We start from the raw sequence: 12,381 nt of genomic DNA on the forward strand, positions 1-12,381 counted from the left end.
TCAAACTTTGATTGCGTTTGTCCACAAAATTTAAATTTAGAAATAATTATATTATTAAACGAGTTATGCCCGGCACGCAAAAGACACTTGGGTCACCAATTAAGAATCGAGGGCGTAGTGAAATCCAATGGTTCAGGTTCAGTACTAAAGTTTCTCTCGGATACTGGGTTGATAGACACACAATAAATTAACTAGGGGATACCATAGATCTTTAGACCGCAGTGCCAATTGTCATCTACAATAATAACACAGGCTGACCTTTTTCAGACCCTGGGATCAGCTTATACTTTTCCAAAGGTTTTTGATGCGCTGAATCTGAGTCCGGAATCAATTTTTCTCCATTAGTTAAGGTTTTTGGGATATTTCAGGTTTAAAATGCGAAAACATGATTTTTACTATATTCTCCATGCAATTTTATAAAGAATAATTCCTCGTTTAGAAAACTGAATCTTTTTTTAGGGTATTCGTATAAAGTCAAAAACTTTATCACGTTATATGAATACCCTTATTTTAAATTAAATTGAACATATTAACATAGTAACATAAAGCAAAACAAAATAAAGTAAAATAAAATAAAGTAAAATAAAATAAAATAAAATTAAATAAAATAAAATGAAATAAAATAAAATAAAATAAAATAAAATAAAATAAAATAAAATAAAATAAAACATCTGATTGGTTGTAATGGTCCGTAACTTCTCTATAATGAATGTTTATGGAAGGAAAACGTTACTCAACGTCACTTTTTTATGTTAATATAGCAAATCTGATGCAAGATTCTCTTTCGGTGCACTAGAAACCTTTAGGAAAATACTCGTACAAGCTAGTCCCAGGGTCTGACTTTTTCCAAAGTTTAAAGGCCTATGTAAATAATATACTGGCGGCCACGCAAACCACCACTTTTAGTTGTGTAGAAATTTGAAAAAAAAAAAATTTTTTTTAATAAGTTCGAACCGCAACAAAAACTAAATAAATAAGAGTTTCAAAATTTAGAAAGAAATCGTCAAATTTTCAACCTGTTTAAAAAAAGTTTTAGGCAAATTTTTGATGTGCAGTTTAATATCCCACTTATAGAATAATAAAGAGCAAGTTTAAAGTACCTCAAAGTTTTGGTTAATTTTTGAAAATTTTTTCCATACGATGTTGCGCATTTTCCCCATATAAAAAGCACTCGTTACATGGAAAAAATTACACAATACCGTTCGTTATGGCAGAGGATGATCGATGTATACACACTCATTTGCATTGTTCCGTTTTCGCTTTTTTGTATGCGCCAATTGGATAGTAAATCATCAATGAGTAGCAAAAAAAATTGGGATGAATCAACGCTTTTTCATTAAAATTTCAATTTCGTCATTTCTCTTGGAACCGATTATGGACCCTCCAGACTTAGCCTTGAGTTCAATGCTAACCGCAATAACTGTTTTTCGAAACGACGGACGTTTAAAACACTTTATTTTGGAATGCATGTGTGCTTTTGAGTTGTGTATGTATGCGGAAGTGGGTTCAAACAAACAAAACGCTACTGTTGTGATATATATTTATGTACTTTGGAAAGCGATAGCGCAACGATTAAAAATCTACAAGTCAGGCATTTCACTATTATTATTGTTATTTTTTTGTGGTTTGTTTTGATTTTGGTTTCTAATTTTTAATTTAGTCCACTATTTTTTCTACAATTTTCGTAAACATTTAGGTATAAATCACACAAGTATGGCGTAAAAAATCGTAAGAAGCGTACGCGCGGTACCTCGCCCCTTTCTCGGTACGAATGAACGCAATGTGGGGCGATAACGTCGTGAACGCGGCTGAGTCGATGGTTTCGTAGACACAAATGTATGTATGTATGCATGTGCATACAAATTTACGTACCTGTTATTGGAGCACAATGAAGAAAGAAAGCTACGAAAGAAAGCAGCTCAGCGGCAGTGTCAGTGTCAATGCATTCAGTCGCGACGAGGCTGTACGTTGACTTAAATCCGAAGTTTTTATGCAGCTTAAAGCGGTTATTATTATTATTATTGCCGTTGATTTTGTTTTATTTTATTTATATTTTCTTTTGCCAGTATTTATAACAGTAAATAGTAAAAAGGTGTTTTTTTTTAATATTTTTTTTTTTTGTCGGTCACCACCGTCTTCGCGTTTGATTTTTTTTTCACGCCAGCTGTGGTATGGCGTGGTTTTGGCTGAACGTGAGGTGGCTTGGAAAAGCAAAGCAGACTTTGTTTACCTTCATGCCAGCACGTTTGGTCGAATATGGTAATCACAAATGCTAAAACAGCAACATGCACATAGTCCGACTTACTGGCTTTTTGACGTCTTCGCTTATCGCTTGATTCGTCAGTTAGTTGATTTGTCGCTTGACTGATTGACTGACTGGTTAATGTGGTTATGCGGTCGTGGTTGTCTAAGTGTTTATTGGCTAGCTTTTTAAGCGTGTCCCAGTTATTTATGAGCTTGTTATTTGCCTCTACCTCTGTATGATGCATGCCGTCCATTTGGCCGCTTCAAAACACTTTTCGGTTTTGAGTACAGAAATTATGGTGAAAACTGGCGAAGTGCCATTTGAGGTTATATGTATGTATGTACATACATAGAGTTGAATGTATTGCTATTATTTAGTTAGTTAAGCTGTTTGTTCATGGCTTTAGTTTTTTTTTTTCATTATGTAAAAGCGAAGAGAATTGATGAATGTATGCGGAGAAAACTGGCTATGAGACTTTTGTGTTGTCGAAAGCGGCCGATGCAGGGATGCTTTTGGTGTCTGTTGGAAAATAACGTATTTACTAAATGAGAATTAAAAAGCAAAATTGTAAAAACAGTAAAAATTACAAATCAACAGTGGAAAAAGTTAAAAAGCTCTCAGTTTTCAGTGGTGATTTTACCAACCTATAATCGAGTCAAAAATATCGATATAAATGGCGAACAAATTTCACAAAAGTTGGTCAAACTCGAAAAAATTGTCATCAAAATCTCAAACTTTTTAATCAGAATTTTTAGTAAATTTTCTGATAATAATAATAATATTTTTTTTTTAATTGTTATTAAAAACCATGAGCATAACAAAAATAGAGAATATCATAAAGAATATCATGTTTTCCCATGAAAAAAATGTTTAATTAAAGCAATAACACTTCTCACCTTAGTATACTCAGAGGGTTTCCAGCTCTACGCAGTTTTAATTAGTTGACCGTCGCTGTACATGCGTGCGCATATGTAAGCTTATCTCATATGCGCACGCATGTACAGCGACGGTCAACTAATTAAAAATGCATAAAGGTTGATAATTTTGATTTAAAATGCTAAATCCAAATTTTGGCTACAGGTGCTCATCATTTATTTTTAAAAATACTCTGAAAAATAAGTTGTATGGGTGTTGTATGTAGCAGTGGTCCAATTTCGGCTGTTCCGACAAATGATTGAGAATTTAAAAAATAATACCCTCCTAACGAGTTTCAGTCGGATTTCTCGAAAACTAAAAGACTTGATTGCGTTGAAACAAACAAACTGACGGACAAGCATACAAAAAAAATTCTTATTTTTGCGAGCGCTAACAAATAAATGAAGATAGAATGCTAAGATTTTGCCAAAATTATTTTTTTGCGACCGACAACGAAATTTTCATATGAGACCGAAAGCAAAAAACATTTTTTTTATTTGATAGTCTAATTAATATATGAACTTACAGTTATGTGAAAAAATTGGTACACGACATTTTAATTAGTTTTAACAGTTTTTCTTTTGTTTGCTTTATGTTTATAAATTTTTTATTTAAGTCTATCAAATTACACACTTACACAACAGCAACAAAATTTGTATTCATACAACCTTAAGTATGCAGTTTTGTAACCCATTAAATTCGAATGCAGTTTCTAGAGGCTAAGAATTCGCGCTGATTTTTGAACATTTTTTTTTGCCAACGGTGTCAATAAGAAAATTAGAAAATAGTAACTTGGTAATAGAAGCAAATACTTGACACCGTCAGCAAAAAAAAAAATCAAAAATCAGTGGTATTTTGTAGACACTTTGAGCTTCAAAAACTATCACGGGGTGTACACCTCGTACACATAGTACCAGGAGTTCCTTTATTTTATTAGAAAACTGTTCCAAAAAATAACTAATACTCGCGCTGTAAAAAATGCTTATTTTTAATGAATGTAACGCAAAAACTGAATTTCGTCACAACAACATTAAGTCCTAAATAATATGAATTGGTTAGCCAATTATTTATGAAGNTGAATTTCGTCACAACAACATTAAGTCCTAAATAATATGAATTGGTTAGCTACATATTAAGCTACATATATACTACATTTGTTTTTTGTTCTTAGTTAGTTTACCGTAGCTGTATGTATGTATATAAGCAGTATGTGTGCATAAAGCAGTATGTGACAGACAGACTATACACATGCACATAGGTATGTATGTATGTGTTCTTTCGAAGATTGCATTTCGATTTCATTCGTCTCGTTATCAGCAACTTGGTGGCTAGCTACTGGCACAATGCTGTGCACTTTATTGCCATTACTGCTGCGACGCAGGTAATATGACATGTTTACTCTATTTTATGCATTTGTTGTTGTTGTTCAGCGTCCACTCAAAACGATATTTGTGCAGTACGTACTTTTACCGACGGACTGAGATGATAAGCATTTGCAATTGGATGGGTGTGAATGGACTTGCAAGCTAGTATGAAGGTCATTTGCCATTAGCCGCTGCCGCTATCGTTCTACAGTAGATTACCATTTGCTAAAAGAGAAAAAGAAGTAAATTCATATGTACATACATACAAATGTAGGTGCATACGTAAAGGCGAAAAATGAATACACACATATATACATACATACATATAAGGAACACTTACCAATTGCATGCATATAAACTAAAAATAAATATTTGCGTATTCATGAAAATAAATAAATACAAAATATCTAAACTAATGCAAATTTTTCTGCAATCGATACCATTTTTTTTATTAATAATTTTTTGTTTATTTTTCTATGTTTTACTTTTAGATGTGATGCCTAAACGAAAATCAATACCGCCACCGTAAATGCTGCTGCTGTTTCCGATGACATCGTCATCGACTTGGACAATGTTTCGGGCGTTTAACAAATCGCTTGAAATTTTTGTCGACTGAAGTTTTTGTAAAGGGTGTATTGTTGCGGGCGATATGTGGTGTATGTAGCTGCGTTTGCTGCTTTATTTGGTTTGGCGTACGGCGTTGGCGCAACGGAAACTGCTGTGAGTGCCACGAGCAGTTGAGATTTGCATTGAAAGTGGTTTGGTTTTCTGTCTGTAATAGGGGTATTCACGATCCGGTGTATACTGTCTAGTATGGTGCATAGAAATCATAAAAAGCGTGATTGGCTAATTTTGTTGTTGTTTGAACACATGAAACAAAAATAAAATTATCCAATCATGCTATTTATGCTATCTATGCACCGTGCTAGACCGTATCGCGAATACCACTAAGTAAATAAATTTTTTTTTTTTGATAATCTAAAGTAACTAAAGCAAATAAGTGTTTTTATGTAGGTATTTATAAAGTTATTTGCTATACATATAATATTTTTTTTGTATGAAGTTTAGGTAAATTTATTATTTTGGCAGTTGTTGTGGGCTGTGACTTGACATCAGGCTGGCAGAACTCCATAAGTAGTATCTATATTTAAATTTTGTTTTTCTAATTTCATATCAGCGGATAGGTAGGTAGTAGGTAAAAAAAAATCCGTCTTTGTTAGTTTTTGCATAGGTGTTTTTTTTCAATATTCCTCTGATTTCAAAAAATTAAAAATTTTTTTTTATTTTTTTTTTGCGTTATGATGATGATATCTATGGAATTTTGATAGAATAACTTATCTCGAGCTGGGCCAATCTCTCTTTAGAGCAATATTTTATTGAGTTTCGAAATAATATTTTAAAGATTAACCCTTCAAACCTTCTAAAGTCACTTAAGTTCTTTTTTTTTTTGAAATTCCACAGATGCATATGTACATAAGTACATAAATTCAATAACAACCAACACAGTAGTGCAGTGAATTTCATTTATTTATCAGAAACCGTTACGGTTACGGTATTTATAGTAAAAATCATACTTTAACCACTAAAATTTGGTTTAAACTTTACCGATCAAATTTAATCGTTTTTTTTATAGATAATTTTTATTTTTTCGATCAAGAATAATCGTAATTTTATGATTTACATTTTTCAGATCATAAAAGATTTAAAACGGTAATAAAAATGGATACCGGTTAAAAATGATCGATAAAAATCAAAATCACAAAATACCGTTTAAATTGGCCGACAAAAATCTAACGGTTATTCTTGCTCAAAAAAAAAAAAAACAACGTAACAACCATTTCGCAATGATCTAAAAATATAAATCTTGATATTTAACGGTTAATTTCGGTCCCTGACTTTTTTCAATTCTCCTTTCTTTAAATTACAAATATTTATTACCAATTAAAAAAATTCTATAGCCCAACTGTTTTCATAATTTTTCACAAAAATTCAAAATTTATATAAGTTATTGGTTATGGTTAAAAAAATATCCAAACATTTTTGTTTTCTAATAGCAAACCACCGAATGCATTTCGGCTATGAAAAAGCGGCTCATAAAAACCTATTCGACCCTCAGAGGCGGCATGATAATTAGAAGAGAAGCTGGCCCAATAAATATCTACTAACATAAACGCTCTCAGCAACACCAATTGCCAAGCTAGAAAAATTATAATTTTTTAATTTTTAATATTTTAATATTTTTTTGTTTTTGTAGTTTTATTTTATTTTTTTTTTTTAAGAAAACCCCACTCAGTCAATGCTGTCAGAGTCAACGCGGTGGTGTCTTAAGAATAACAACAAAAAAAAAATAATGTTTGCGCATTCGCATACCATTACCCATATTCATATTACACAGGCCGACAAGGTGCAGTCAGTATGTATTTGGTCGGGCATTCAAATATGTAGCTAAGAAACATGCACGTACTGATCGATTGGCTGCCAAGCGCATGCGTAGTAGTAATAGTAATAAATAGTAGACAAAGATTGAGCGAATTTGTGCCAAGAGCGGCTGGCCAGTGCAATTTTACTTTTAGCAGCGCCTGCACAATTTTGTTTGTTTCGTGTTTTTATCTTTAATTTTTATTTTTTTTTGTTGTTCGACCAATGCGCTAGTTGGCCTGTGTTATTAACCAAAACATTCATACAAAACTTTGGAATGATCTCACTTATGCAATGATGTAGTGTGTGTATTAGAGTATTATTTTTTCCCTTTTAATAAAAAATAAAAATAAAAATTACCAAAAAGCACAACAAGCACTACATTTTTATAAAAAGAAAACTAATACATATGTATTTTAATTGAATGTAAGTCGAATTTGTATTTTTATGCGTAAAAAAGTTGACAACATTTTTTAAATTAAATAATATTTTGTTTTAATTTACTCACACACAATTCAAAGAATTCTCCAAAAATGAAACATACAAAAAGAAGAAAAATTGGAAAATGTAAAAAACAAAAATCATTGAACTAATAATAGCAATTAAAAAAACTTAAGCAAAAAAAAATCACCCAAATTATGAAATATTCTTACATGCATACATATACATACATACATATACAATCAATATTGTGTTGTATAAAATACACTGAAGCATAATGCACGATTATGTGCAATGGCAATAACCCGAAAACCGTTTGTTTTCCACCAACTAACAATCAGCAATAACGAAAATTTACAAATTACCCCCAAATATCTAATTATGTTTCAGTAGACATTGTTTTATTTTTACATACAAAGTATACATACATATTTACACATTCATGTACAAGTTAATGTAGGTACACATAATTTCGGTTTGCTGCTACACTTTAAGCATTTCAGACTCTCAAATTCGTTCATACATTTTATTATCGAACAATTATAGTAAATACCATTTTAGTTCTTTAGTGACAATTTTTTCCTAAGGCAAACAAATATTTTTAATTAAGTTTAAATTTAATTTGTTTTATTTAATTTTTAAATCAATTTTTATTTTTATTTTTGTTAATTTGTATGTACATACTTAGGCACAAAGAGCTATGCTATGCTATGTGTGTTATGTAGTACTACTAGTAGTACATAGTATGTGTGTTTTGTGTGCACTTGAGCTGATCGTTTGTGCTTCAGTGTGTTGTGCAAGTGGAAACCAGTAAACAGCTTACAACTGTAGATATTCTTATGTATGTAAATTATGAAAACTCTTAATTATAAATATATTTGATCAAAAATGTGCGAAAATGTAAAAATTACTTACTTAAGAATATAATTGTAATTACAACATCTTTTGTTATTGGAAAACAAATAATAAATAAAAAATATAATGTATATTTGACAAAAAAAAAAAAATGTTTTATTTTTACGCTCAAATTTATAAAAAAATAATGAGATCCTTAAATTAGGAACCGAGTATGCGTTCCGGTTTTGGTTCTGTTCTACACGAGAACAAAATGTAGTGTTGAGTACGTTCCCGCAAAATAACCAAACGTGAACAAAAGTATTGAAAGCTGTTTGAACGGGAACAAAATGAGTACACAAGATTTGGAGATGTTTTCATAAAGAACAAAATGCGAACAAAACGCTAGGGAACATTCTCAAAACTAACAATATTGATAACGAAACTTTCGGTTTTCATTGAGACATAAGTATTAAGAATGAGAGCGGCGTCTGTGTTGGCGTGAAAAATCGTTTCAGTTAGAGCCATGGTTTGAACAATCATTTATGGAACAAATTTTCATTTTCTTTGCAGGAAAAGTTCGTGTGTTAAGTCTTTTTTAACTTAATTTGCGTAATTATCTTTCAGTTCTTTTTTGACTGATGTTAATATTCAAACATTTCAATCTGCTGCAGCGCTATGAGAAAATTATTGTTCACGCTTCCATTCTACTGCAAGAGTTCAGAAAAGATTTTTCCCCGTTTCCTTCTCTGTCAGAACGTTCCTTAGGCTTTTGATCCCAATTTGTAATTCGAGAAAAACTTCCTCAGACTTTGGTTCACGTCTCGTTCTTTGCCAGAAGGTTCCCGAGACTTTTGTTCACTTAAAAATGTTACCGAAAGTATTTGTCGCTTTGAGAACGAATATGTGGAAAACATTGCAGGAAACTCTTAAAATGTTTGCATGGAACCATGGCGCAATAAACAAGTGAAGTAATAAAACAGCTTTCTCGCTTTATTTTTTGACATTCGGCTTCCTTATAGTCACATTTAATAGGCAAATTTTCAAATAAGGCAGTGTCCGCCGCGACGCTAGGCACTAAGTGGTATAATTACAAATCCGTCCAATTAACTTGTTCATGTACTACTTTTTGTTTTTGGGTGACTACCTATGTCCACTTTTTGCTTTATTACTCAATTGTTAAGTTTAAAAGTTGCTCTTATTGCTCAACCAAAAATGAAATAAAGCAAATTTGTGCTATTTCACATTCAATAGGGAAATAACACAAATTTGCGTTATTGCCGTTTGTGTTATTTCAACCCCCCTTGCTAACATGGCTGACAAAAATCATGCCCGAACATATTTTGGGTTGTCCTACATATAACGTACCTTGTGCAAAATTTCATCAATTTATCTTCAGTGGTTTTCGAATTACAGAATTAAAAGCAGCTAGATGGGTCAAATCTTATACAGTGCGCCGGAATGAAAATGCGCTTTGTCAGAAAAAAATTTGGAAATAAGTTCGCTTTATTTCCCAATGTTGTCCAAGTGTCAAGCGATTCATTTCGTTCCGCTGAGATATGATCCTGACTTTCTGTCAAGACTTCCATCGGGAAAGAGCGGTCACTGACAAAATAACATATTATTAAAATAAAAACACTATATGGACCACCCTTTATGCACGAATGTTTGAATGTAACTACTGGTCTAGTGATGGGTCGTTCGGCTAGAAAGTTCTTCCAGGGGGTCATTAAAAACAAACTTCTTGTTGCTTTACAAGTATACATACATAAGTACAATAGGGTGGTCCAAAAATACATGTAAAAAAAAGTAAAGTCGGAATTTTTCTTTCTTTTATTATTTTGAAATCAAGAAATATTTAGAGGTCGCTCAAATAAATAAATAAATAATAAATAAATAAATCGCTCAAAGTTTTCCATGTATTCCATGAGGGGAAAACAACTTTTCATAGAATTGGTATAGAATTTTTGAAAATCAATATTTTTCGACCGGAAACCTCTGTGCTCTTCAAGAGACTCCCAGTAATACCCAATGATACCTAATTATTTTTTCAACCATTTTTTCATAGTAACCATATTTTATATTCCCACCAAAACCCCTAGAAAATGCCCGAAAAAGCAATGGGGAGATAAATAAAAAAGCTTAAGCATTGAAAAATGCGATAGAAAAATATGTATTTTCAAGAATTAAATACAATTCCACGAAAAGTTGGTTTTTCGCAATATAAAATACGTGGAAAACTCTGAACGCTTTGAGCGACCTCTAAATAATTTTTGATTTCAAAATAAAAAAATAGGGGTATACTTTTTTCGATATAGAACAATCCTGGGGGATGAGAGCATTAGAATTCCGACTTTACTTATTTTGGACCACCCTAAAGTACATGCTTATGTATGTATGTATGCCTTAATTACGAATATATTTGGCAAGCGACTATGGACTGTTTTTCATTTCCGATTTCCAAAATATTCTAACACACGCACATACACACATATATTTATGTACAGATATACACTAATCGACAAAAGAATAGGTGCAAAATTCCAAATGGTATTGCTGGCAACTTATGTTTATTTATATATGTATGTATGTACCGCTACCTAAAGATGAAAAGGTGTCAAGTGCAATTTTTCAAAACTTAGTTTTTGAATGAGTTTAGAATGGCAGGTGATACGAAACCATATCGACGTTTCATCTTTCCCGAACAATTTAAAAAAATGGACTTGGCACTCACCCTTAGGTGACGATATGTAGTTTGATCCGCAACAGAAGCCACATAAATACAATTAATTTTTAAGCAAAAAACCAAACAGACTTCAATTCTCATACAAAAATTTAATGTTACCGTTCATTTCTTGCTGACCAAATGATCGGATCTAAACGAAATTATTATGGGGCCACCCTTGAAGCAACACCCGAAAACGGTTGACGTGATCCAAAGTTATTAAAAAAATGTATTGAATTGATAACCTTCTCCTTTTTTGAAGTCGGTTAAAAAGTTTACAAAGTTAAAATCGGTTTAATCCAGTTTCGCACATTTTTTTTTCAATATAACGCGCCAAAAAGGAGAAGGTTATCAGCACGTTAACCGATTTCGATAATTCTTTTTTCGTCGGGAAGATGGTACCTCAAAGGTGGTCCTTTAGATCTGATAATTTGATAGTGACGAATTTAACGAATAATCTTAAATTTTTATATGAGAATTGAAGTCAGTTTTGTTTTTGCTTAAAAATTGCTTGTTATAAGGAAAAAACATAGTACGACGCTATAAGCTGCAGCCAAAAGGGTTAATGGTATTAAAAATTCGCAGAAATTTCGGGTTTGTCCTATTCTGCACTTAGAATGAAAAAATTTGGGTAAATGAAAAACAATAAAAATAAATAAATAATCTTAAGCTACTAACAATATCATTTCCAATTTTGCATCTATTATTTTGTCCATAAGTGTACGGTATGAACATACATACGTGTATGTGTATGGAAAAGTGTACAATAAAGAGTTGTATAAGAATACTTCGTGCTGTGGAAATGACGGGTTGACTGCTGTATTACTTTTACCGTTGTATGGCTATGAAAATAATTATGAAACAATGACCATGAAAGCAGGTAAAGTGCAGCGAAATGATGTACGTGAATATATATGTATCTTTGTTTGTATATTAGGGTGGTCCAAACAAATAGTTTAAAATATTAAGCTCTCACCCTTAGGATTTTTCTAAATGAAAGAAAATAAATAGAAAATTTTATTCTATGGGGAAAAACACTTTTTCGTAGAGAAGGTATAGAATTCTTAAAAGTCAATATTTTCCAATCGAAAAACTCTGTTTCTCTTTAATTTTGTTTAATTTAGCATTTTTTAATACTTACGATTTTTATGGGTCCCCGCATTGGATACTTTGTTTTAAACACGTACACAAAATAAAGATACATTTTTGGGAAAATTAATTTTTTTTTTTTATTTGAGCGGACCACCTACCAGGTTTGGTATATTATTGAAACTTGTTCATATACATCAATTTATAAACTTGCTGCGTTATAGCTGAGCAAAGTCAACGCTTTATTGAATTTTTGCGATTTAGAAAAATCAAATTTTTTCAAACCTGGTATATATATTTTTTTTAATATATGCATATAGTATATATACTATATACATATATAAATATAT

The 12,381-nt window shown here is 31.6% G+C and overlaps 1 protein-coding gene across 1 annotated transcript in view; it reads left to right on the forward strand.

Moving 5' to 3' along the window:
* Nucleotides 1-5,371, forward strand: part of LOC108368293 (uncharacterized) — a 22,285-nt gene extending 16,914 nt beyond the window's left edge. The window contains exon 2 of the mRNA XM_017623135.1: nucleotides 5,016-5,371. Coding sequence (XP_017478624.1) covers nucleotides 5,016-5,053 — 38 coding nt within the window. The 3' untranslated portion in view covers nucleotides 5,054-5,371. The remainder of the gene's footprint in view (nucleotides 1-5,015) is intronic.
* Nucleotides 5,372-12,381: the final 7,010 nt, after the last annotated feature.

The sequence above is a fragment of the Rhagoletis zephyria genome, unplaced genomic scaffold (assembly GCF_001687245.7).
Source record: "Rhagoletis zephyria isolate East Lansing unplaced genomic scaffold, Rhagoletis_zephyria_1.1 Rzeph_scaffold_03055, whole genome shotgun sequence".
NCBI lineage: Eukaryota > Metazoa > Arthropoda > Insecta > Diptera > Tephritidae > Rhagoletis > Rhagoletis zephyria.